General features: G+C 35.1%; 5 protein-coding genes across 9 annotated transcripts; 3 read left to right on the top strand and 2 right to left on the bottom strand.

The window, feature by feature from the left end:
- The first annotated feature begins 260 nt into the window (after positions 1-260).
- On the top strand, positions 261-4,954 carry LOC120275743 (uncharacterized RNA-binding protein C17H9.04c). 2 transcript variants are annotated; one of them, XM_039282432.1, is made up of 7 exons: positions 261-567; positions 1,750-2,150; positions 3,087-3,168; positions 3,685-3,776; positions 3,862-4,037; positions 4,188-4,268; positions 4,624-4,954. In XM_039282432.1, exons 1-7 carry the CDS (start codon positions 402-404, stop codon positions 4,655-4,657), a joined length of 1,032 nt encoding a protein of 343 aa, XP_039138366.1. In that variant the 5' UTR covers positions 261-401; the 3' UTR covers positions 4,658-4,954. The 2 variants fall into 2 exon arrangements, with proteins under 2 accessions (XP_039138366.1, XP_039138364.1); XM_039282430.1 differs by lacking the exon at positions 261-567 and having other exon boundaries at positions 911-2,150.
- Positions 4,955-5,408: 454 nt separating this feature from the next.
- LOC120275207 (protein SPA, chloroplastic) lies at positions 5,409-8,013 on the bottom strand. Its single transcript, XM_039281732.1, has 5 exons — positions 7,710-8,013; positions 7,548-7,631; positions 7,422-7,473; positions 6,250-6,406; positions 5,409-5,609 (listed from the first exon to the last, which is right to left on the bottom strand). The coding sequence occupies exons 1-5, from the start codon at positions 7,860-7,862 to the stop codon at positions 5,588-5,590; spliced, it is 468 nt and encodes a 155-aa protein (XP_039137666.1). The 5' UTR covers positions 7,863-8,013; the 3' UTR covers positions 5,409-5,587.
- Positions 8,014-8,518: 505 nt separating this feature from the next.
- On the top strand, positions 8,519-13,969 carry LOC120275169 (probable DNA-directed RNA polymerase I subunit RPA43). 4 transcript variants are annotated; one of them, XM_039281681.1, is made up of 8 exons: positions 8,519-8,827; positions 9,230-9,356; positions 10,612-10,763; positions 11,767-11,876; positions 12,028-12,113; positions 12,908-13,015; positions 13,207-13,359; positions 13,658-13,969. In XM_039281681.1, the coding sequence occupies exons 2-7, from the start codon at positions 9,247-9,249 to the stop codon at positions 13,328-13,330; spliced, it is 690 nt and encodes a 229-aa protein (XP_039137615.1). In that variant the 5' UTR covers positions 8,519-8,827; positions 9,230-9,246; the 3' UTR covers positions 13,331-13,359; positions 13,658-13,969. The 4 variants fall into 4 exon arrangements, with proteins under 4 accessions (XP_039137615.1, XP_039137614.1, XP_039137613.1 ...); XM_039281680.1 differs by having other exon boundaries at positions 13,201-13,359; XM_039281679.1 differs by having other exon boundaries at positions 13,198-13,359.
- Positions 13,970-14,455: 486 nt separating this feature from the next.
- Positions 14,456-17,757, top strand: LOC120276416. The gene is made up of 4 exons (XM_039283151.1): positions 14,456-14,607; positions 15,212-16,114; positions 16,624-16,830; positions 17,478-17,757. Exons 2-3 carry the CDS (start codon positions 15,252-15,254, stop codon positions 16,796-16,798), a joined length of 1,038 nt encoding a protein of 345 aa, XP_039139085.1. The 5' UTR covers positions 14,456-14,607; positions 15,212-15,251; the 3' UTR covers positions 16,799-16,830; positions 17,478-17,757.
- Positions 17,758-22,271: 4,514 nt separating this feature from the next.
- Positions 22,272-24,230, bottom strand: LOC120275220 (cytokinin riboside 5'-monophosphate phosphoribohydrolase LOG1-like). The gene is made up of 7 exons (XM_039281745.1): positions 23,791-24,230; positions 23,596-23,693; positions 23,450-23,480; positions 23,204-23,303; positions 22,806-22,876; positions 22,547-22,690; positions 22,272-22,417 (listed from the first exon to the last, which is right to left on the bottom strand). Exons 1-7 carry the CDS (start codon positions 23,929-23,931, stop codon positions 22,325-22,327), a joined length of 678 nt encoding a protein of 225 aa, XP_039137679.1. The 5' UTR covers positions 23,932-24,230; the 3' UTR covers positions 22,272-22,324.
- Positions 24,231-27,076: the final 2,846 nt, after the last annotated feature.

Here is a 27,076-nt window from a genome sequence, read left to right as displayed (position 1 = left end):
TAACAAAGCAATTGATTTAAGTCGCATCATAAAAATTATATATATATATATTAATTATCATATAACACATGACCACGTTTAACTCATCCATCCCTCCCATCTTAAATTGTAGGGTCAAAAAAATACAAAATAAATAAATAAATAAAAATATAAGGTTGGAATTGGAACTATGATTAAAAGCCTGAAGTACTTAGAGCACATGTTACGCATGATCAAATAATCAAAAGAATCAGGGCCGTCCGTTTCATCACGATCGTCTCCAGCGAATATACTCTGGGAATTGTGCGAGTTGGTACCGCTCTTCTTCTTATTCTTCTTTTTTTCTCTCCCTCTTCATCACTATCCCGCCGGTGACTGGTGGTTCTCCGCCGGAGATCTCGTCGCTCCAGAGGGAGAAGGAGATGGGGGAAGGGAGGGAGGGCGATTGGGAGTGCGGGGGATGTCGGAACCGGAACTATGCTTTCCGGTCCTTCTGTAACCGGTGCAAGCAGCCTCGTTTACTAGTCGACACCAAGACTCCGGCTGACTCCAAGTGGCTCCCTCGAATCGGGGACTGGATCTGCTCCGGTGAGATCATGCTCTTGTCTGATCTCTCCTCCAATCTCTTCTCGCATTAGCTGTGATTTTCCCTCTTTTTATTTATTTTATTTATTTATATTATATATAGTGATAAATTGTTCGAAACTATGGTTTTAATGGCCTCTTTTGGTGGCGGAATAGATAGATAATTGGTAATATGAATGAGGACAATGAGAGGTTTTGAGTCAGGGGGATGGAGATGCGTGAAGGGAAAAGGTATTGGAAGATGTGCTTAGGGTTTGGGGCAGGAGGAGAGGAGAGTTGCATTATATCGGTTTAGTGGGCAATTTCAAGAGTGGGACTGAGTTTGATATAAGGGCCCCTCAAAATGAGAAGACGAAGAAAAAAAGAAGAGATTTTTAGATGGCCTTGGTAGCAGATTGGTTCTTTGATGTGTTTTTGTTATGAGGGGGATTCTTTTGGTTTACGACAGTTTTTATCAATCGATCATGAAGTCTAAGTTTCTATAACGCTAGATGTTGTTTGGAAATACACATGATTTTACTAGTTTCTGACCTTGGTTTCTACTCTAGCCATTGTTATTGTGTCTTTGTTAATGTCTCTGATAGATGAGTTGCATCTTGGCCTTCAAATGAGCTTCTTTTCCTTTCTGATTATGTGCACTTAGTTTTCATTTCCCAAGATTTGTGACCTCAAGGATTTGTCTCAATGAAAAAGGCTCACTTGTTCTGCTAACACATTGATGAACGAGTTGTGCTGGAAGAATTTCGATATTAGAAGTTTGCTTGTATGGATAAGTTAGTTCAAGTATTTTATTGTAGTAGGAGCCAAGTGTTGTGCCATTTTATCTGTTCCTAAGTGAGACAAATTGCTATTCTCTTGCAAAACATTCGATAATTTGCATAGTATACTGTCTGGATGCTATTTCACTTGATGTGGCTGATGGATAGCCAAATTCTTTTTTGCATATTAAATCTCTGTGAGTCTGTAGCTATTATTCTGAGTAACCTGTGTGCTAGTGTTATTGAAATATGTGTTTTCTCATTCATTTGACTAAAAACAGACTCCTTGAATGTTCTTTCCCGACAATTAATCTAGTGCTTTCAATTACTAGTGTTGAGTGTATGACTAGTCTGTGGGTGCGTGTGTTTCTTTATGTGTTTTTTGTCTGGAATGGCTGGGTGGTGTGCGTCACAAATGGATCAATAGGTTGCAGTAACAACAATTATGCGTCCAGAGAGAAGTGTAAAAAGTGTGGCCAGCCAAAGGAGGAAACAGCTATGCCAGCAATTGCAATGCGTGGGGCGTCTCTCCCGACTTATGCACATTACTTTGCCAGGGCACATGGACTATCCGGATTGGGTATGAATTTTGGAATCACAGGCAGTTATGGTCTTCAACCGTCACTTCTGCCAAATTCTGGTTTGTCATATGGAGGAATTGACAAATACGGGCTTCAGTCAATTCCAAGGTGGCCCACTCCCGGAGGTCATAGTAGTGGATTGTTGCATGTGAACAATATCAGCCAGCCTCTTGTAGTTCCTAGAGATTGGCGCAGTGGTGATTGGATATGCAATTGTGGGTTTCACAACTACTCATCACGCACGCAGGTATGATATGAATTGGCTGTCTATAATATACTGCTCTTTGTTTTTTGGAATGCCCTTTTCCACTGGATTTTGTTGTTATTAGTTTTATATTCTATGGCATAAATGCTACAACCTGCAGCCTATCAAGTAACCTGTCATGTGCTTCTGCCCCAGCCGTGCAAGTTCCATTTTCATTTGGAATGTTTTGTTATTTGTAAACACCAAAACCTTGCTCTATAATTGCATGTGACTTTAACCTATAAACCTGTTTCGGTCATTGTGTTTCTCTGACATTTAGCATCAACCCAATATGATCCTGGATTATTGCCAGTTTTTCTCACTTGTTAATCAGCAATTGATTTTTATTGCATTTCGTACATGTGAGAGAATAATTTGAGGCAGATTCATGCCTTAACAGTCAATCAGTACTTTCCAAGACAGCAAAAATTCTTGAATAGATGTGCAAATTGGCAGTCCATCATCATGCCATGTGCTGTGTCTGATTTATTTATCTTTTACATGCTCCAGGTGTGTTTACCTGAAATGGATCATATGTGCAATTGTATGATGCACTTTGCCTTCTGTAGTCTGTAAACAAAGGCATTGTATTTGATCAAATACCCATTTAGGTGATTTAAGCGAAATCCCATACACCAGAACTTGGGCCACCCAAAAATTTGAACACTGTTTCTCGCGAGCTATAAATGTTTTCTTCTAATTTAAGTGCCATGGCTATTACATAATATTCTTTTATTTTCTTCCTTTTGCATATTTTATTTGTTAAGCTGGTTAACCGGGCATGTGCCTTTGGCTATAACAAATAGTTCTGACAGCCAAAGTTTTGCGACGACATGCAAGACCATTCTGCTGGATTTAAGTGTTAAAATTAGTTTAAGTTTTTTGTGACCTAATCTTACTGAATGATGAGCCTGATTTTGGTTTGTCCTTTGAGTGCAGTGTAAAAAATGCAATGCACCTTTGCCATCTGGTGCACCACCTTCTTCAGCGGTGAATTCTGCTGTTTCAAATATTTTTCCAAGTGAGGAATATTCTTTTTCTTGTTCTCTTTTAATGCAGTTAACTTGTCATGTTTTAGTAGGGTTACTGTTTTTTTATACAATTGTTGGTATCATATTAAGTTTGTGGTGATATTGGAAATTTCAAGGGTTTTTGAGTTTTATTCCATAATTGTTTGGCTCATTTTCAATGTCCAGCCTTTCAACTGTCTACTGCTTGACACTTTGTTCTGCATTTTTGAGCTGCTTACATGTTGTCTGTTAATGAAGAAAGCCTCATATTAAATGTGTAGATTCTATATTTGATGTACTGAAGCATATCACAACCTTCCTACTATCCTATGTAGAACTGAGAGTCCTTCACTATAAATCTTGGATCAGGAAGTGTACTTTCCAAAGTGAAAAAGTAAGAAAGAGTGTTGGAAACTAATTGTTTTGGTCCAACATCATGCTTGTGCCAATCAAATTTCCTTTGATATTGACAGTGATTTTTTTTTTTAAAGTATTGTGACCTGACCAATTTTTAATTTGATATCCAGCTTTGGGCACAAAGCGGTTGGCATCAGAAGAATTTGTTAATGATTGGGACAGCAAAAGGTTAAACGCTGGAGATATAAATTCTCATTTTTTGGTATGGCCAGTTTGTAGGCTTGTCTTTTGATTTGCTGTGGAAGAGGTTTGATAAATCTGATCTGCTCTTCACTTTGAATTTGAAGAATAATGGACAGCAGCGACCATATCAGGGTTTTGAGCAGCTAGGAGAGTCCACTAATGATCAGTCCCCAGGCACAATGTCTAGATATTCTAGTGGAAACTTGGCCACAATGTCCTCTACACAGTTGAAAGCTCAATCTCCCCAATTGACCACGATTCCCTTGATTGTAGGAAAAGGGTGATCTATATCTTCTTTGTGGCTTTGTTATTTTTCAGCCTGGGTCTTTAGGATTTCCTCACTCAAGTTTTCATGCTCCTATGTTTTGCCTTTATAATCTATTCTTTCTGTCCCCATCTGATGCCTATTGTTGTGCGTTTCTTGTTTCAGGGCAAAACAATGGCGTGATGGGGACTGGATGTGCAATAATTGCAACAATCATAACTATGCATCTCGAACTCATTGCAATAGGTACTTGTCACATCAGATCAATTGCATCTAGGTTATAAGTTACATATTAGAATTGTAACTTGCTCATATTCAGCATGGTGCAATAATTGCGTTGTATTTTCTGTCATCCTAATGCTTTCCTTTCTCTTATTCTCAGCTTCTAATAATGTACAATGATCATTAATTTCTCCCCCTTTGTTTGTTTATTTACTTTTTGAGAAATCTCATCTCTTTTTTTCTCCTTGGATTTGTATATCTATCTACCAATTTGACAAGTCAATCGTATAATTAAGAGGAAATTGACCTGTTTGTAATAGGTAGAAATAATAAATATAATGGGAGTGTCTCTAAGCTGTAAGTTTTTCTCATCTTGCAGGTGTAAATCTCAGAAGCAACTGTTGAGCCTGTAAGTTCGTTTTGCGTAGACTGTGTTCACAGTAAGAGCCTTGTGATGATTGTCGAAGTAGGTTTGTGTTGCTCAAGTATTCCTTGTTTCAGTAGAGTAATGGCAAAGCGGGATATGATCTTTTGCTGAAAAAAGCTTGTCTTTGAATTTGTTAATATTTAAGCAGTTTGAAGTATTGGCAACCTAATCTAATCTGTAGATGAGATTTGGTTGAACATGACTATCTTTGTATTGTTGACATGGAGTTTTGCCAAGGTGCCCCAAATAAAAGGTCCAATATGATATGGTTTTGCTCTTATCATTATTTATGCACAAATAGGCTGTTTATGCTGTTTTAATATTTATTACTGTGCCTTGAATCAAATATCCTCCTCAGGTATCGTATACCTATGGCCGTTATGTGACAAATATATGAGGTCTTATTTGTCAAACAAAAACTCACTGTTTTCACTGGAAGTATTCGTTAACCGTGATCTTTACTACTAAAAACTCGCGTGGCTTACAAGCAAAGAAAGAAGACATAACAGAGTGCAAATAAACTATGTTTTTGCTTTAAATTTAATCCAATTTTGAAAATCAACCTTCAACCATTCCTTTACCGACCAAGCATAATGGGCGGTAAAGGATTCCTCACATGGCTAATGTGCGGCTACACCTACCATTCTCTTGGCTTTTGCTAAAGGGCTAATTAAGAGCTTCGCCAATTGAAGCCCTATAACCTGCTACTTTTAGTTCTAACAACAAGGAAAGGGATCTTGAAAATCAGAATGGACATGAATAAAGATGAATATCTATTACATAAGTTACAAATTTACAATTCAAAAGTAGAATGAAAATTGGCCTCAAAGTTGACTTTTATGTGTTAAGGGATATCTCTTGCATGTTGCTGGGTTTACACTTGTGCTTGCCTTGGTAGTTATGAAACATCAGTACCTCAATCATCATCCTTGAACTCTCTGTTTGGTGAAGAAAAACACAAAATTATTTGTTTTATACAACAGGAGAGAATATGATGTTTTGAAGCATGGAATAACAAAGTATCCTAGGATCATAATTTCTTTGTCAAAACGGTAAAATATTACAATTCTACTGTATGTACAGAACCCAAGTTTTATTTACTGCACTGAACATCTAAGTCATTACCCAATCAACAAGTATAAAAAGCCCTTTGCGCGGATACTATCACTAACACAAATGTTGTGTTCATAAAGTGTGTTTCTGCCATAAAACACAGAATCATCTGATTTTGGCCACCCATTTTTTTGTAAGTCTTTTGCATTAGCAAATGGTTTCTGTTAAGCACAATATTTGGATGCATAACTTCATACAGAATAAATCATCGTCTCGTAAAACCCAGTTTGATAGAGATAAATATTCAAATTATTGCATAACCAGTTGGTGTGAATGCAGGTAGTCAATTGAGTTGTCAAAGACTTAGTTTATACTGTTTTATGACATGGAAATTCATCAGACCCTATCAACGCCTAAAATTTCCAAACAAGGCCAGGAAAGAAAAAAATCGAGAGCATTCTTCCTATATCAAGGTAATGACTGGGAAAAAAACAGATGATAATTTGTGACGGTTATGTGATATACCTGCGATCAAGATAACGTGGTTGAATTCCAGTTCCTTGGCATGTGGTACATGTCAATGAGCCTGCACCTTCGCAGTTGATGCATTGTGACTTTTCTGTCTCACCCCCACCAAGAACTACAGTCACAATGCCAGTTCCCATGCAAAACCTGCATTGCTCTGAAAAATGAACCATTCTGCTTAATACATACATATATATACACACATATTAGAGCACTGATGACATTGATAATTAAGGATAAAAAATCAACAAAATTATATACTCTGTGCAAATGAATTGATGAACGATACATCTATCAATAGCAAATTGACAAGAGATACCTCTTAGAATTGCTGTAAATCTTAGTCTTATGTCTCAAAAGTCCTGTGTGGTTTCTCCAGTCAGAAATCTTAGGTCTTACTGTAAAACGAGCATAACAATGAACTCGGTCTTGAGCCTAATCCAATTCTCATGTTGCACAAATGCCTACCGTCCATTTATTGCTTTAGCCAAAGTTGTTATTTGAATCATGCTTGATGCTTCTCCTCTGTAAAGGGAACTAAAGAAGGTAAAATGGATTACTAACATTCTTATATACCAGTGAACCTAAAGAGGGGGCATTCATTCCATCCTACTCCTAGCTCAAAAGTCCATAAATCAAAAAATATGAAAGAGCATTTGGGAAGGCAACCAACTAATATGCCATAGCATGCCTATCTTAGTCCTTTTGTCTGTCATTTGAGCCAAATGAATTTCTCCAAAGGGAAATGAAACCAAATTGTTTCAGCCAAAGCAAAAGAGAGTAAAAAACAGCACACACACACAATGTTGGCCTTGATTGGCACAGCAAGGTCCCCCTCCTTTCAATCGCCTTTATTAAAAAAATTAAAAATAAAATGTGCACAAGACATAGGACTTTTGAGTTGGATGGGAAATGAAATATCAATTCTTCTATTCTATTTCTAGGGGTGGTTTTATTCAATTCTTTTTTTAAAAGAATAAAATTTCATCCAAAATACAGACTGTGTCTAAAAGAACGACCTTTTTATCCCAATCAGAAATAAAAGCAAATTGAGCCATTTGTTGATGCAAAAACAAAGATCAAATCCTGAGATTTAAATGCTCATCTCCTTCAGCAGTGCTTATAATCACAAGTAATTAAATTTCATAAAGGTCAGGCAAATGAGGGCTTACGAGCACCGGAGCCACTGCATGGAAAACAAGGTTGCGTGTTCTCCCTCTTAGCCTGCAAATTGCAATCAATAAAACCATTGAAAATAAAATAAAATCACAACCTAAAAAACCAAATCAAACACTCACCGCATTATCGATCTGGGTCTCATAAAAAACAGGGATTCCAATCCCAACCGCGACGCTTACAAGACCAACGGAGATGGCAACGATCTACAAAAACAAACAAAGCTATAAGAAAGGATTCGTCATCACTACAAAAGCAGAGATTAAAACCGATTAGTAGAGTACCGTGTTCTGATCGAGCTCGATGGCGCTTATGCGGGGATAGGAGATGGTTCGACGATGGGTTGTGGTGAGGCGGGGAGAGGAGAGGAGCTTGGCATTGGAAGGCGGAGAGAGGAAGGAGGAGCGGAGAAGAGACAGAGAAGGAGCAAGCGACATGCTGCTTGTTGTGGGGAGCTGGAGGAGCTCAAGCTAAGAAGAGAGGGTTTCCTCTCTTTCTCTTCTTCTTTCTTTGATTAATGATAGTTGAAAAAAAACCAGCCACATGTTTTCGATATCTTGATTTCCATCATCTCATTCAGTCATGTCATTCTATCGACTCCTCATCTCCAGGCTCCAGCCCACTCGTTCTACTGTTTCCCTTCATTCTTCTTTCAAAAATATATATATATTTTTTTATTTTTATTTTTTTTTTTTAACAACAGACGACTCAAGCGCCTTTTTCTCTCTCGTGTAAACAGTACGGAGAGAGATTTAAACCATGACTTCTTTTTACATTTTACAGTGTCATACTATTGGATTCCAATAAATTTATCTTCTTTTTATTTATTTATTTATTTATAGATTAATAATTTATAAGAAATAATTTATTTTGATGTGTGTATTAATGAAATATTTATTTACTAAAAAATAGAATATATTTCAATTTTACTATATATATATATATATATATATTTAAAAAAAAAACTCATTTCAAATCTTTTGTTGTGCTTATATTTACATTCAATTGTTTTTAAATAAAAATATCTATAAATTTGATTTTAATGATAAATATTGTGTTTTACAAAGGGTTTAATGCAAATGTTACTCAAAGCCCTAAAACCCTAAATATTTCTGGTGGTCTCTCCCTCTTCCCGCCATCGCTGCTGCTGCTGCTGCGCTCCCTCTCTCTCTCTCTCTCTCTCTCTCTCTCCTGGCGTTGCCACCGCAGCCTTCTTCCTCTTGCTGGAGTCATCGCCGCCGCCGGCTCCTCTTTCTCGTTCGCTTGGGTGCCGCCGCCGCTCACCTGTAAAAAAGCTCGAGCCGAGCCTGAGTAGACGTCAGCTCGGTTAAGCTCAGCTCTTTTACAATCCTAACTCAGAGGGAAGACTACTAACTATTAGGCGAGAGTTTCAAGCCAGGAGGTAATCATCGATCCAACCTCTGTTCTCTCGAATTTCTCCTTAAATTTCGATCAGTCTATGTAGGGCTTTGTTTTTCTCAATCCAAATCTTTCTGTTTGAATTTGTTGTTTCCTCTCTGGCGGGATCGATTGAGAGTTTCTGGCTTTATCATTGTTCATACGACATTGATTTTGTTGCTGATAGATGGTTCAATCTGCTGTTATTTCTAGCCCTAGTGTTCTTGGTCTTTTGGTAGATGTTCTTCATATCATTCGAACTATTTCAAGGAAATAAAATAGATTTTTATTTTTTATTTTTCAAAATTTACATAGTTATTTATTTGTTTTTATTTGAAGTTTTTGGGCTTGAATTCAGAATTTTTAAAGAATGTAAACCTAAACCCTTTTTGCTGAACTGGTTCAGAGCTTCACTCTGTTAGCATGGAAGGCTTGACTGTGGCTGACGCCAATCTCACTGTGTACGTTCACCCTTCCAACGCCAATAAGGTCAAGGATGCCCTTCTCCGTCAGCTTAGCTCCCTGCTCTTCAAGTATGTAATCTTTCTTATCCCTTTTCCTTGGGTTTCTAATTGATCCCTTGTGTTTCTTTTGTTTACTAATTTGATCATGGTATCATGCATCAATTATGCTTGTAGCTCGGCTGATGAATTTATCATTTGTTTCTACGATATTTTGTTGTATGATGTGCGCAGTTTCGATCATGTAATTTGTAAGACTTTTGTAATATTTTTTTTTTTTTTTTCTGATTAATATATAGTGGCATATTGTAAATGGTGTGTCATATTGGAGTAGTTCTGCTTAGTGTGTAGTGGGTTTCATGAAGAGATATTTGCTTGCTATGTATGGAGTGTTGAAGGTGTTTGAAATGTATTTGAGGTGGTATTGGTTGACGTAGGTTGCTGTTGATTCATGAAACAAAATATGTTCGGCGATCTTTGAAGTGGCATATTATTTTAGGTGGCTTCCTGCTGTTAAGTTCATAATAAACTCTGTGTATTGAGTGAGACAAGCCAGGAACATGTAGTACTTGAGTTGGAGAGTTTATTTGCTGGCAGTGCTTAGAAGCAGCTTTATATGTATTCTGACTGATAGACTGAACATGTTTGTATATATCGTCCTCATTATGCATGCTATAAACTTTCTCAAACATTTAGAGATGTAGATATTCATATGTGATGTGGTAATTGATTATGCACTTTACATGGCTCACATACATATAACATCATAATTATGTGTGCTAAATACTATCTTAAACTTTTAGATATTTAGATATTTGCATGTGAAGTGATAATTTATTATGTATTTATGTGCCTTATCATGTTTTTAAGATTTTAATATCTTAACATTTTGCATTATCATTTTTGAGTATCTCGCTATGGACTTTGACACACACACACACACACACATATATATATATATATATAATGTTTGGCGCAGCTAAATATTGAATGTCTAGAAAACTCACATAACCAGAGCTAGGACATGGCATATTGTGTGACTCTTAGTTTCAGGGTACACATAGATGTTTGTCTTTTAGAAATATAAATACAGAAATTTGTTCAAGTTCATAACTAATATATTTTTGCCACCAGTTGTGGGTTTTAATTGTCAATTCTTGTTTAGAAGATGGGTGTCTTACCAACTGAATATTGCTTCTATTGCTTATAAATCTCCTTGTTTGTATGTTTATTTAATGATTCCACAATGGTCTTGTTTGAAAATTTTTATTATGAAGATCTCATAGTTTACTTGATTGTTTAAAATGATATTGATATCCTTTTACAGATATGATGAAAACTTTGACGGTGTGATATTGGCCTATGAAATCAAATTTGAAAGTAAAGATGCGAAAATTCTTCCGGGGCTGCATCCACTTTTTGGTGTGAAACTGAAAGCCAATTTATTACTCTTTCAACCGAAAGTGAATGAGTTATTGGGTAACTACCAGCTGTAATTCTCTCAATCTCTACTGTTTTGATGCATAGAACTTTTCTTATAAACCATAGTGTAGCAGGAATATTCTGTGCACATTTTTTTCTGTAGATTTTGTGAAGTTATGATTTACTAAGGATGCAGAAAACATCAAGAATGTAAAAAGGATAGATCTGGTTGCAGGTTTATCAAATTTTCCATAATTGTGGTCCCATCTCCTCAAGAAGCCCTAAAAAAAAAAAACCTCTCCCTCCCTTTTTTGTGTAAAGTGTTATGTCTTCATAATTTTACCGAGAAAAGTACTTATTGTATCTATGTTGTGGCTCATTGTCTCAGCAATTGACTCTACATCTTTTGAACTTGATGGCGTAAGTAATTTTCATCATTCCACTTCTTCCTTAGCTGTTCATGTCATTTTTGGCTACTGCCCACCTGGTTGTGAAATTGATACAGTATCCAATGTGATGTATACATACACTAGTGCAGATAATCAGCAGCTCCTTAGAAAATCATAAGAACAAAACTCGCAATTTGACTTCCTTTTGTTCTTTAAAACTTTGGATGCAATACTCTTTTTTCTTTTTTATCCATTCAAAAGTTAGCCATGCTAAAGATGGAAAGATGGGATGCTTGCAGCTGCTGCAAATGTAGCCACACATGTTCCTGATCACTTTGTGAATGGGAACTAACCAAAGATATATCCATATATACATATAGTGTGTGATAAGTTCACTTTATGATTTTTCTTTTTTAAAGGCTTGATGTATGTTTTGATATTAGTTGAAATAAATAAAAAAGTTTATTTTCCATAATGTCTTATTCTTATTGAAGATTTTGACAACATTTTTTTGTTTCGCTGAAAATACACTTTCATGAAATCTTGTTGGTTTTATGTTAATTATTGTTTTACTTAAGAACACATTCTTAAAATGAATGAAAGTGCAATACTCAGTAGAACTTGGTTTGTGTGTTTATTTTCACTGATTAAACATCAAGCTATTATTGCAGAGGGAAAGGTAGTTAAGCTGGGGAAAGAATGCATTCATGTAATCATACTTGGTTTTTCTTCAGCCACAATCATGTCGGAAGACATTCGTGAAGAATTTAAGTTTAGAATCGTAAGAACTTCTTTTTTCTCTTGAATTAGATTTACTATAAACTGGGTGCTTAAATAAATAGTTTAGAATCGTGTTCTCTTGAATTAGATTAACTATAAACTGGGTGGTTTAATAAATAGTTTTTTTCCTGTTGTCCATGATTTTTGCACAGAAACATGGTGTTGAGGTTTTTGCAAGTTCAGCACATAAACGACATGTAATCAAAACTGGAAGCTTCATACGTTTTTTGGTTAAGAGGTAATATCTCATGTTCTTGTATCATTTACTTCTCATATACTGCAAGCTTCCCTTTGTTAAGGTTTTAAATCGATTATTTTATTTTATTTTATTTTATTTTATTTTTTGTATTGGTTCAAATTATTAATATCTTAGAACATGGCTTGGTATGCGAAAATTGAAATGCATTTTTGGTGCTAAAGAAAAGATAGACTTGCTTATCTTGATTGTAATATACCATTGGTCCATTGAATGCATATTTTTGCTTCGTGCATATGCACACATCTATGATATCAAGTTGACAGTATTTACAAGACAAAAATATTGGTATTGACTCGATTGAGTTTCAAATACTAGTGCCTTTTAGATCCAACGAATGCATTAAACTGTCATATTTGTCATATTAAATCGTACTCTTTTCTGATGAAACAAGTTGCAGCAATGTAAATTTGGTTTTTTTGCTTAGCCTAGATGAAATTGCTGATATTGCCTACCTGTTCACAGCCTAGACCTAAACTATTTATGAAATTATTGAAAGGATAGTAACCGGGTATATGATAGGTAAGTGGTACTGTTTGAGATTTTGAGCAGCTAATCTCTATCATCCTTGTTATATAAGTAAAATGTCAGTGAATGGACATTTGATGTTAGGTTTAATATTTTAAGTTCATTGTGGACTTTCTGTATGGGATGCATATTTTGTCTGTATGGTTTTATTATAGTCTGTCCATAAGTACATCTGCAAATATATTTAATTAATTTTGGGAATTACAGTAAAGGGTGTCCCCTGAGCTTATTTCTGTTTCTCCTTATAGTTTGGATGTAGATATACTCCATGTTAATGGATCTTTAATACCTTCAAATACTGGCTGCATTCACTGGCTATCCAGATATGGCACAGAAGACATTTCTGAAACTGACAGGTTTGCTGACTAATCTATTTCTTTGTTCATCATATTCCAATTTGACTCTAGTAGCATATTACATCTCTGCCTTGATGAAAATCATCATTTATGTTTTAGTGTTCGAGGAACTATCCTCATCACTGGAAATGCATTATCATTTTCTGGAATATTTTCTCGCTAATGGAATTAATCTACAAAAGAAGTTGCAGAAGTCTCAAGAGACCCAAGCCAATTGAGGAGCAAGATTCTCAGGCTATGGTTGACCTATCATTAAATTCCAACCACCATCATAAGTCTCACAAGAGAACTGTCACAAATGGAATGAAATCTTGATGGACTTCTGGTTGCCCCATAATTTGCTGGTATTGCTTTACCTTTCTTTAATTAAAATAATATAATTTATATCTTAAAAATTTAATATTAAGATCCATTAGTATCCCAGATATGGAATAAGAATTGTCCAATGCAACTGTTGTTAGATTTATGATTTTTGTTTCCATGCATCTAAGTTTTTGCCACATCTGGCTCCATTTGGATTGAGGAGAAATGAAATAAAAAAAAATTATGTGATGAGTTTTCATGTTTCTAAATTCTTCATTCATCATTGAAAAACTCTTAATGTTGGTTGGTAGTCTAACTTTCCTGTCTATTATTCCAAAGGGCAAACGAGGTCTCAACATCACTAAAGAGAAGTGACAGAGGAGTGCATTACGAGGGAGGAGGAAGTTTGTATGTGTCCAGGGTCTCTCATTTTTGGTGTTCTTATGGTGTGCTTTTTTTTGGATCAAAAAACAATTATATTGCCAGTGTACTATTTTTTATTTTTGCCATTTTTTCTCTGTTAGCTGTATTGCTGGGTTATCTTTTTTGGCTTGATTGGATTGTCGAATGCGATTTATCCAAGTTTACGCCTTAAAAAGAATATATATATATATACCTTGAAGCTCCTTTTAGTTGGGGTAAATTCTGCAAGTGAGACTGGATTAAGCTCAATTTGTTTCTTTATAAATTATAATGTTGTGGGAGTTGATCTCGTCCATGCTGGCTGTAGATATAATTACTTCAATACAAGCCTGTTGAATTGTTGTTAAAGCGTATTAGGTCGAAGACAAATATTACTGGACGACGGGCCGGATATGTATATTATATATGCATGGTGGTACATCCATGATCCATGTACATAACCAAATTGAAATGTAGTTATGTTACATAGTTTGAAACTAATATTACCAATGTAATATTTACAAACTAGCTAGCTTGAGAATTAACCTTCTCAATCGCCCAACTTAAATTTCATGGGTGCATATATGTATATATATATATATATATATTGGTTTATTTGTGGAGTAATAATGCTCAAACAAGGCACATTACATACATATTAGCAGGGTATAGAACCGAAACTCAAAAGAAGAGGTTATAAATATTTCTGAGGGAGAAAAATAAATAATTTTGAACTTAGTAAGGGGGTAATAAGGAAAAATTCCAAGAAAAGGAAAGAAGAATCACCAACCTAAAAGAGGAGGAAGACACAGAAAGCCAACGAGAAGGCGAGAGAAAAAGGCCATTCCGAGGGCCAGCTCCAGCCCCATCTCTCCCGATTTTAGGAGGTAATCGTCTCTACTCCTATCTAATCCCTCCTTCGCATGATCCGTCTCCAATTTCGATTCTTTTCCTAGGGTTTTGTTTTCTCAATCCAATTCGTTCTTGATTTTGTCATTTCTTCCCTGACGGGATCGATCGAGAGGTGGAGGTTTTGCGATTCTTTGGTTTGGATTGAGGGCGATGCTGGTCTTTACTACCTTTTATGGCATTGATCAATCGTTGATATCTTTATTTCTTGTCTTATGCTTATTGATTTTTTAGTAGATCTACCCGATTTCACTGCAACTTTTCATTGGGGGCAGAAAGGAAAATCATTTCTTTTTTTGTGCTGATCTTGGTGTTAAGCCTGTTGAGGCTTGCTCAAGATTTGTGAAGATTTGGTTTTACAATTCACAAATCTTTAGAAGGACGCAATTATGGATATTTGGAGAAACATAGAAAACCACTAGACTTTTCTGATTTGTGTGTAATTTTAGTTGTTTGGTCTTTTACAAATGTGGTTGTGGTTTACCTCACTGCATATATACAAAAAGTTTAAATTTTTAATAATGGATGGGTTTCCCCTTTGTTTCTAATTCAGCATTTACTCTGTAATCTTTGTTTTTATAGGTTAGGAACTCTCATCACCAGTGCTAGATAGGAGGTGGTCATGGAGAATGAAGTTGAGAATGGTGACCTGCTAGACCTTAATTGTCAGCTTAGTCAGACAAGCATAAACTGGAAGCAAGAGTTAGAGCGCCATCAATCTCAAGTTGAAACATTACAAGAAAGATTTATGGAGGTAAAGACTAGCATCCAATGTTCTGAGAATGACTCAAAGGAAGAGTTGGCACTTCTTTGGCGTAGGGTTAACACGACGTCTACATTACTGACTTACTTGAAATCAAAAGCTAGAATTATGGCTGTTCCACATTTGGCCCATACTTCATGTGGGATAAAGCATCAAGAAGGGGTGGGGTATGTTGACAGAAATGGCATCCCAATATCTGATTGGTCTAAAGATTTTGACCTCTCTTCATTTGAAAGTTTGGATGATGAAACACTGCTGAGAGGTGATCGGAAGAGTCAATCTTTTGATTCCAATGATGGATCATATATTGGTGAAATCCTAACTTCTGCTCGAATGGTGACTGATGTTATGGAGTCTCTTGTGAAACGGGCCATTATGGCAGAAACTGAAGCTGCTTTTGAGAAAGAGAAAGTTAATTTAGGTATGGAGGAAATAAAAAAGAAGACCCGCCAAATTGAGAGTATGTCAGCCAAGGTTGAAGAGATGGAGAAGTTTGCTTTGGGCACAAATGGTATTTTGAATGAGATGAGGCAAAAAGTTGAAGATATGGTACAAGAAACATCCAGACAAAGACAGAGAGCTGCAGAAAATGAACAGGAGCTGTGTCGTGTTAAGCAGGATTTTGAAGCATTGAGATCTTATGTTAGCAGTCTCATCAGTGTCAGGGAAACTCTTATTTCCTCAGAGAAACAATTCCAATCACTGGAGAAGCTTTTTGACAAGTATTTCCTCATTGCAGTGCTTCATTTTTTTTTATATATTTTTAGCTTTTTTAGTTCTAACTGCCCTTTAAGCATTCATAATATGTTATAAGTATTCAAAATCTTTCTTTGTCTACTAAGTTATCATCATATGCAATAGGCCAAATTCTGTTTGATGACATAATTTCTATTTTGCTGTTGCGTTTGTTTGTAATCACCTATCGCATATCACCCAAAGTTTTACTACTTGGACACCATTTAGCAATGAAATAAACAGTATTGCTCATGGTTATATATACACACTTATACATACATGCATAAATATGATATTGCTTGGGTGAAGGATGCAGTAAGGATGTTAATCTAACATTCACGTGGCTGTTAACCAAATAATTTGTTTCCAATGGATTTGATCTTTCTTGAACATTATCATTGTACTGGTATATCAGTAGGCTGTTTTTACTTGAATTAGATTAGTCCCTGTTCGCAAGAGGTTGTAAGTTAACGGATTATAGTTTTGCGTTATACAGATTAATCACCAAGACTACTCACTTGGAGAATGAGAAGGCTCAAAAGGAGGCTGAAGTGCAGAAGCTTATGGAGGAAAATGTTAGACTTTATGCTCTACTTGATCAGAAAGAAGCACAATTGCTTGCCATGAATGAGCAATGCAAATTCATGGCCTTGAGCAACCATGGGATTTAGTTCACAACTACCCATTAGCATTGCTACTCAAGGTAAGCTTATGATGCTGGGAATCCTTCATTCGTCTTTGTTCTTATCAATGTGCCATCAGAATCAGAGGGTAAATTTTTCATGTGGTCACTGTGTTATGGCTGATTTCCATTTTGGTCATTATGTTTCAATTTGTTTCTTTTTGGTCATTAGATATTAATTTGTTTTCGGGTGGTCACTTGCGATTTTTCCGGCAAATTTAGATGACGTGCGGCGGAAATGCCACGTCACTCTTTTTATATTTTGATCGTCGATCCCTCTCCTAGAGGATGAGATAAAATATAAAAAGAGTGACGTGGCATTTCCGGCCGCCACGTCATCTAAATTTGGAATGGAAAATCCCAAGTGACCACCAGGTGAAAACAAATTAATATCTAATGACCAAAAAGAAACAAATTGAAACACAATGACCAAAATGGAAATCAGGCATAACACAGTGACCACATGAAAAATTTACCCCAGAATCAGATAATGGGCCAACATGTCTGTGATGGAGAAATGCAGTTAAACTGATGTTATATGTGCGTGATCCATAAGAATGCAACTTACCAGTGCATATATCTATTGGTTCACTTGTTTAGTATAAAGCCTTCATTTCCTTGTAGTACTTTAAGCATCTCATGTCTTGACATATATGTTAATTGTGCAGTCTTGAATGAAGAAAGCAGGAAACTAAAGAGAGGACCACATTGGCAAGTAGAAACATGGTCAGTAAAACTGTGAGGTTTTTCTTTTATTTTTGTATTGAAACTTGTCCTGTGTTTCTCATTCATGACCTCGACATTTATTGGCTTCTCTCTCTGATTGATTGAGCATATGAAATGACATTAATTCTTGTCAACTAGCTACCAGAGTGTATTTTTCACTTCAAGCTGTATAGTAACTTCTGTGTTCTTGATCTGGCAATAATCAGATGGAACTTGTTTCTATTCTTTGTACCATTTCAAGAAAGTTGCAGTTCCCTTTTGCTTTCTGGTAATTCTTTTGGAACCCTATATTTGTGTTCCATCTTTTTGTGTTATGGTCAAGTTGTAGAGACCTCATCTTTCATCTCAGTTCTTTGTGAAATATGTAATGCCTTTAAAACTGGTTCAATATAACAACACCCATGCATGATTCCTGTGCTTTCCACTTTGCTTTCTCTTCATAAGAGTATCTATTAGCTGTTTCAACTATTTTCTAGTTTGGATGATTATGAATACCCTGATGGATGATTATGTATGATATAAACATACATAATAGTCATCTTGGTGTCTAATAGCAATTTCATCTATTTTCCACTTAGTTCGTGTTTTGATAAGGCTGTTGTAAGCCTAATCTGATGCAAGGTTATATGTGGTATGTCCCAATGAATGTTTGTGTTATGGAAACAGACACAATGGTGCAAGGTGATGGTTGTGCAAGGTGATCTATGTTGTTAGAAAACCTGATATGAAATAGAGAATAGAGAAAAGAGAAAATTAATTGAAAATGGAAAGAAAGTTGGATGAAATAAAAAAATCTAAAGTGACTATAGTTGGGTGTTTTTTTGTCCTCAAAGATCCCTCTTTGAGGACCTAGTGTCTTATGGATTTCAACTGATAACCATCATATTTCTTCTTAATTACAAACTGATTGCTTTCTTTTGGTGACCTAGATTTAGGAGACAGATAATGCTGCTAATTAAAAGGGTTGTGAATGTGGAGGTTTCTTCTCATTTTCTCTCTTGATGAATGTCTTTGGACTCTTCTTTCTGAATAAGTTTGAGTTCTTTTTCTATGGTCACCTTTTCTTCAATTCTTTCTTTACTTCTTGCTAAAATCCTTTGCCTGGACCATGTTTTACCAGTTGGCCCTTACAAAGGCACTTGGGAGGATGAACCATTGATTTATAACACTAATGGAATTCAATTTGAGAATAGTTATAGGTCAGTGATGCCAACACATTTTCTGCTGTGAGAACTTTCAAAATTGCTAGAATACTGAAGGAAATAGTTTCATAGTTTCATAATTTAATTTATTTATTTTTTTAAAACTTGGACCAGTTTTGAAAGCATTCATATCTTTGTTAAAGGAAGAAATAAGTACACCCATGAAAACAAATTGTTGAGCAAACAATGGGAGGCAGAGTACTGCATGATCTGTCATCTATTATAATCAATCTTTTGGTCATGCACCCATGCCACTAGAACACATGTTATTTTCTCTAGTGTAGTCTGCCTTTTATCTTTTTCAGGTTTAGCCATTTTTAACAATACCTTTCTTTTTTCATGAGAATTGTTATCATTTATCATCATTTAATAACCCACACACTGTTGCTTTTTGGGTTTGGACTTTAGATCCTTTAAATTCTCTATTGTTACATACTTACATTTCAGGCTGTTTTAACGAGTACAATCTAGTACTCTTACCAACTTTCAGTGTCAACGACAAACTCACTCTTTATTTTCACTGTTCGCGGTTTGCCTCAAAAGCTGTACTACTTCCAGGAACTTCTTCATGGCTGATAACAGTCTACTGTTTGTTCATGGTGCTCAAACCAATGGATGTTGAGCATCGAACACCAAGCCCTATTCCTCTTTTTACGCCCTTTCATTTGAATGGTGGCCAACTAGTCTTTCAACTTTGCCATCAATGTATCTTTTCTGCTGTGTTGCTTTTGGAAGACAACAAGGCAAAAGTTTGGGCGATCCCATCCCTCTTGTTTTTGGCTTTTTAGGTTTTTGAGGTCCTTTGGATGGTCTCCATCTTTGTGTCTTGTTAACAGAATTTCTCCTCCAGTTAGATGGCCCATTTCTGAATTAAGGACGCAGAGGCAAAATAGATGCTCAAGTGTGTATAATGAATCACATGGCTAGGCATGCCAAAACCTCTTCTGTTTCCTCCAATGCCTCCTTTTCTCCCTTAATACCAACTTTATGTTCATAGCACCTTAGATTTTAGATTCCTAGGTTATCCTGTTTCATGGTATTGGTATATTATCCGATCAAGGTGAAGGCATATGGACTGTGAGATTAGAATAGACTCTCGTGATTGATATTATGACCTGCCTATTGTCTTTGATTGAATCAACTGAATTGTCAGAACTATTTCGACATCTTGTTTTATTTTATTTTATTTTATGTAAGTTTTTACCCACATGATTTTTTTTTGGGAATCCATATGCACACAGCTCTAGTTATCGACTCTGTGCTTTTATGGATAAGGGCTAGAACATCTATGGTCAGCAAAAGCCGTCATTTTAAGTTTGATTATTCATCAGTCACATTGTTTGTCATTATTCTTATCATTGTTGTTGGTGTTTGCTTGAGCATCCTTCTGTCTATTGTGTTTCTGATCTAAAACCAGCAGATTTAAACCAACTACATATTAAGGTTTATCAGCGCCATCCATGCTTGTTTAATTTGCCTGAATTCATGGGTGAGTGATCAAGAGATGCTCTTTTAAACAAGGGAGTGCTGCAGGCTTTTGCAAGTGTTTATTTATTTTTATTTTTTTCTGCATGCTCTGATAAATACACACAAGCTGTCACATGTGGCTTTCTGAATGCTTTAAAGAAGCCTTCTTCTTGGCATTATAAGGACAGAATAAAGGAAATCCAACATGCTGGAGTTCCATGAAGAACTCTGCAATTGGTCATTAGGGAAAGTAAGGGGACACAAACAGTCTAGAGAGGCTTTGTTTCAAGGATGAAGAATAAAGAATTATTAGCCATACCTTGTAATGGAACTCTCTCGTAGGTCTTCTTTTAGGCTATATGGTGATGAGGATGCCCCTTTTATGTCAGTAGTGACCACCCAAGTTTCATAAAGGTTCACGAGTGGGCAGTATGGTATCATTGAGTTGACTCCTTGAGGGAAGTATTTATTTCTTCCCTTTTACTTTATTTATTTTTTTGTTTAACTTTCTCCTCCTCCAGCTTCCATCACATTTAAAATACTACATTGATTTATTGTGCTTTTCTTCGTTGTCGTGTCTACTTTTACCTGTTGTTACTTGCACCCAAGTTTTTTAAAAATATTTGCCTTGATCAACTGCTCTGAGAATAGTAACCAGATATGGACACTATTTGTTTATGCCATTAACTTTTTATATAGTGCGTTGTTAGTACCAAGAACCAATTTAGAAAGAGGACTGCTCTGTTCTTTCACATGATGTCCCTGAAGTTGCTGCTGATTCACAGTGCTGTTAGCCTGTTAGCAATTGGCCTACCGTTCACGTGTCTATTTTATTTCTTTGTCTTGTTTGGGCTCTGTTATGTGCTTCTTGAGAATCCTTTTTTTGTTTTTGTTTTTTTTTTTTTACAGCAATTAAATTGTTATATGTTGTTGCTGCGATTGACTTGGAAAAACTTTCCTCCTTCTGTCGACTTGTTCATTTTCCTCTGATTCCTTCGCCAACTCTTGCCACATTTATGTATTTTTTTCTTTCCATTGTTAATACTAATCTTTGAATATATTTTCCTCACCTTTCATCCCTCAAAATATGATTTCTTCCTTTTTTTATATATATATATATATATATATATTGCAACCATGATGCTGATTGTATTATTGAATATCTTTAGTGAAAACACCGTAATAATTTTGGCATCTCTTTTAATAGGAGAAACAAAGATATTTAAAACACACACAAAGCAACATGGAAATCATGTCTCTATGATTCGAGATATGCTTCCATTTTCTTGATAGAAGGCATATATCCCATGATAAAATCAAAACTGTGCTTATTTGTAATAAAATTTATCTAAAAGAATTTTAATATACTAAAGAATGAGAGAGACAGAGAGAGAGACAGAGGGGTTCCTCCTCCCTTATGATTGTGGCAAGTGTAAGATCTCTACTGTGGTCACAGAATGTGAAAATGAAGTGTGGAAAGACAACATACCAATCATAATACTTTTCTTCAACAAATATTTACGTTTTTTTATGATTAGGCCCTTAAAATTCTTTGCACGTGAGGAGAGGTCCCCCCCTAAGACTAAACTTCTCCTCTTATCTCTTGTCTTCTCCTCCCATCAACCTACCACTCCCTCTCTCCACGTGTCACTCTTGTATGGTTTTGATTTAATACACGTCTACTCCATCTCCCAATCTTTCTGAGACGTCTATTATTAACCACATCTCACACATCTCTCTTTCCATGAATTGTGCTCATTGCAAGTGGTCCATTATTATTATTATTATTATTATTATTATTATTATTATTATTATGTAAGCTTTGTTTAAAAGCTCATTATTAAGATCTCTATTTGTTTTAGATAGGCTTGATTATATATATATATATATATTTTTAATCAACTCATGTGAAATTATCAGTCAAACCACATCCAAGAAAGAAAGAAACAAGAGGAATAGTCAACAAGGAACCCATATTTGCAAAAGGGAAAATTAGGTGAAAAGATCAGCAAAGGGAGAAAATTAGATAACATTTGATTTGTTTTGCCAACGTAGATTAACAATTAAAGCCTAAAAACTAGGTTTTGGTCAAATATATATACAGAGGAGGAGGTTGGTAGTCAACGAGCGATGTCGGACTTTGGAGAGTGGCCAAGTTGCTCCATTTCCCAGCTCAACTTGGGCGCCACTCCGTCGTGTCTAGGCACGTATTCCTGTCACACATGACCTCAAAAGATAAGCCCTCAAAGTATTCAAACATATATATATATATAAAGAAAACGTACATAGATTAATTATACAGTTATTAGTATGTGTGTAAATATATATATATATATATGTACCTCGAGCTTGGACAAGAGTTCATGGGCAGTCTGAGCGGAGATGATGATGTGGCGGGCGGCGGGGGTGATGAATCCCTCATCAACAGCCTTGTCAATGAATGACAGCAATGAGTTGTAGTAGCCATCAACGTTCAACAAACCCACCTACTCAACTCGAAAAGTAGTTTGACCAGCTTCAATTAATAATCATAATAATAATCTATCTTGTCTGATCAAAATCATTCATTATTAAGAAAGGATAACTTTAATTAGCATTTACCGGTTTCTCATGGATCCCAAGTTGTGCCCAGGTGATAACCTCAAGGAGTTCCTCTAGCGTCCCGTAACCACCTGAAGTGATCAGTTAACAATAATTAGTTGTAATATATATAAAATATATATATATATATATATAGCTATAAAAGGAAGACAAAGATGGGGTCATTGGATGTGACTTTGGTGTATAGAATCTATAGAAGAGATGAGATGATGATAATGCCTTCCAAAAGGCTAGTGTACTAATAAGCGTGTTGTGTTGTGTTGTGTTGTGATTGTGAATGTGATACAAGCGTACTAGCACTATTACTATTAGTCCATTACTAACTATTACTGGTACTGGTACTAATATTAGTATTGGTACTAGTACTAATACTAGTACCGGTTAGTGTGTATGCTCACCTGGCAATGCTATGAAGGCATCAGCTTGGCGCGCCATCTCCGCCTTTCTCTGGTGCATCCCTGAAACGGCTCGTACCTCTCCCACTGTTTCCCCTGTTATCTGAAATTCCATATAAAATCATTATTAAAATAAGGAATAATAATTTGTCACACTTTACTACATTTGTCTACCTACGTTTAACCTTTTTTAATAATATTATTTACTCAGAGAGAGATTATTTGTATAAGTAAAATTTGAAGATATACCTCTCTTGGCATCAATGTCTTGGGGATAACTCTGCAGAGCAAAACACCCAAATTAAAAAACAAGAAGAAAAAAAAAATGTCATTATAATTAGTAGAGTTACAGAGAGAGAGAGAGAGAGAGAAATTAAGAGGTGTAATAAACTAACCCAAGGACATGGCGTCCACCGTCATAGACAGCCTGAGAGACAAGTCCCATGAGGCCAACGCTGCCACCTCCATACACTAAATCTATGTTTCTCTCTACCTGAAAATAGTAAGAATAATGATCTATATATGAATTCAAGTTATAGAACATGGTCTTCATCATATTACTAATAAGAAGCATATAATATAATACAAACCAGTTCATGACCAAGTTGAATGGCAGCAAGTTGGTAGGTATTCTTCTTGCCAGGGCTACTGCCACAGAAGACACAAACCCTTCTGAACCTTGATGCATCCTGACGCTCTATTAAAGTTTGTGCTTGTGCTTGTTCTTCCATTGAATTGAAAACTCTCTCTCTCTCTCTCTCTCTCTCTCTCTCTCTCTCTCTCTGAAATCCAACAACAGTTGATAGTGCTACTGTCCTAATGATATATATATATATATATATCTCAAAGGGCAACAGATTCAGGATAATATATATATATATATATACAATTGTATAACAACGTTTCTTGTTCTCGCTGTTGTTGTACTAGTAGTAGTGGTAGTGATCTATATGATGAGCAGCAAGAGGAAGAGGAAGAGGAAAAAGGGTTTGAGGTAGGAATTGAGGAGATCGAGTTGTGGGAAGGGATAGGACTTTGGGGCGCTTTTTAAATCCAAGGATCTCGAGATATTTATCACTTTGGGGTTTCAATTTCTCGCTATTTTTCAATTTATCATCTCGTGGAGAAAAACAAGAGATAGTGGTAGTAGCGGTGGAAAGTGGTAAGTAACTGGTAAAATTACTGGTAAGCCTGAGCCAATGTGACCCGGTGAATCTGGCAACAATAGTTGTACGGACGGCATGGACGCTTGCCACAGGGATGAGGATAAGACCCCGGCCTGAGGAAACACCTGACAGCACTGGCGGCAGAACGAGTCCCCCTTTGACACCTGGACCAATAGGACGCTTTGGTTGTGGTGGGCGAGGTGGTCCTTTTCCCTTCGGGTCGGTCGTGGGGGTCCAATTCCCTGGTCACTTTTTTTTTCCCCTTTCTCCTGTTTGTGCGGATTTTTCGAATTACTATATTTCTCACCAATACATATATATATATATATATATATTTTGAGAAGGAAAAAAAAGTTTCTTTCAAATTAAGATTATTATTTTTAAATTTAAAAAAGTTTTGAGAAAAAAAAAAAACTCAATGGTACCCTATATCCCTCGTTTGGAAAGGTGAGGACATTGTAGAAATTCTCCTATCCGTGTACGCTCATGAGAATTGGTGTTTGTGACCCTATCTCAAAAAAATCATGAAATTTGATAATTTAAATGTTATTATTTGAAGTTAATTAAGCATGTGAATTATAAAGTTTAAGAGAGTTATAAGTGTATTAATGGTTGTTGAATTAGAAAAACAGTATATAAAAGTTTGATTGGTATATATGTTGGGTGTAAAGAGGAGAGGAGAGGGTTCATGCATGAGAACCACCTTCAAAAGAAAGGAAGGTCAAGGGTTCTTGCTTGCAAATCAATACCGTTAAACGGGGCAAATGGCAACATCTAATTAATCTAAAGTTTTTAAGGAAGTTTGGTATACGTATACCTAGTCACAATGTCCCATGCTTACAAGTTACAATTATGTTTCTAATGGTTTCAGTATTTATATATTTATAATAATGTCAATAAAACCTTGGCTTTGCATTCTTGAATAATATATACGCCAAAAGTGAATTTTGTGTGGACCATATAGTTTTTCTTATTTAATAGCACATATTTCTATAGCATTCAAATTATGCAAAGTTTTATTATTATTATTATTATAAAAATAATATTATATGATCATATGAGGGTGTTCCATATTTAAAATTTTTATTTTAAAAATATGATTTTGACAACACGAAAGAAGTAAAACTACTAACGTTTTTATTATAGAATGATAATATAATTTTTATTTTTTTCACATATATCATATTTCTCATATTTCAGCCTTTTGTGATGTCTTAATTTTATTTTTTAATTAAAAATTTATAAAAATGCGTTCATTTTGCTAGGGCCAGTAAAAAAAAACAGCTATCTTACGTCATGCCAATAATAAAAGAGGACTACTATCTATAATTTCTTAATAAAATCATAATTTTATTTCTTGAGTTTAAGAAAAAGGGCAATAAAAACATCAAGTCATGTTGGTGAGACAAAGACATCTTTAGGTAAAAAGAAAAAAAGAAAAAATAAAATAACATAAGCACAAATAAAAATGTTATAAAAGAGTGTATAAGAAGCATACATCTGGCTCATTCTTTTAAACTTCTTTGTTATATATATAAAATTTTTAGAGTAAGAAAACAATTAATGGCAGTGGAGGTCCCAGTGAAACCAGATACGCAATGCAATTGAGAGGAATGCGCACCCTTTTATGTAATAATTTTGTTTATCTTTTTTTCAAATCCAGTACTAACAACCATTTTCTTACGCACATTTCACATCAACACACAACATAGTACCATACCTGGCTAGCAAGTAGTAACCCTTTTTTTATTTTATTCATTTAATTATTATTTTTCTTTTTTAATTTTCCTCATTTGTAGCTGATTCATTCCTAGAGATCCATGGGTACAACTAGAATGACTTTTTCGGATTATTAGTCTAATAGACTTTAATTACATATGCTTATCATAATCTTCTTTTTTTGTTCCCTAATCTTTTGGTAGGCGTCTAAAATCTATGTGTGATGTTCCTTGTTGAGATTCTTTCTTCGGGTAGGTGGTTCACATATTTGAAGAATATTCAATTGAACATACAATTGATTCTGTGGTGATAGTTTACCACAATATATATATATATATATATATATAGTATACATACATATGTGTGTGTGAGTGAAAGAACTATGAAATAAATATCTTGAATACCAACCTACCTGGCAAAGAATCATACAGAAACATTTTTTTTTTTAGTAATTATATTATTTTATTTTTTTAACATTTATTTTTTATAAATAAATAAATTACATATATTAAGATAAAACAAATACAGAGATTACCACTGAATATGGAAATACAACACTAAGGAATGGTCTAAAAGTTATTTTATTTAATTTTTTTAATTTGACTATTTTTAATAAAATATATAAATCACATAAAAAGAATTATAAAAAAATATTATTACCACCTTCATAATAAAATAATGATAAATATTTTCGTTTTTTAATGAAAAGTTACAGGATTAAAGGTTTGTTCACTATATCAAATAATAATAATAGTAATAATAAAATAAATTATAAGTATTTGAAAATTTTAAAACATCTCATATAGACCCTCTGACATTTGAATTTGCCAAATAGTCTTTACTTTTTTTTTCTGACAGTTACTTTTAGTTAATGCAACTTATTCTGTCAGTTTATTCAATCTTACAACATATACTTCCATCTTAAAATGTACAATTTTCGTTTAACATTACACATTTTTGTGTAACCATATAAATTTTTACTTAATATATA

Source organism: Dioscorea cayenensis, chromosome 14, assembly GCF_009730915.1.
Source record: "Dioscorea cayenensis subsp. rotundata cultivar TDr96_F1 chromosome 14, TDr96_F1_v2_PseudoChromosome.rev07_lg8_w22 25.fasta, whole genome shotgun sequence".
In the NCBI taxonomy this organism is placed as follows: Eukaryota; Viridiplantae; Streptophyta; class Magnoliopsida; order Dioscoreales; family Dioscoreaceae; genus Dioscorea; species Dioscorea cayenensis.
Note: the sequence above shows the minus strand (reverse complement) of the source record. Positions and strands in the feature narration are given on the sequence as shown.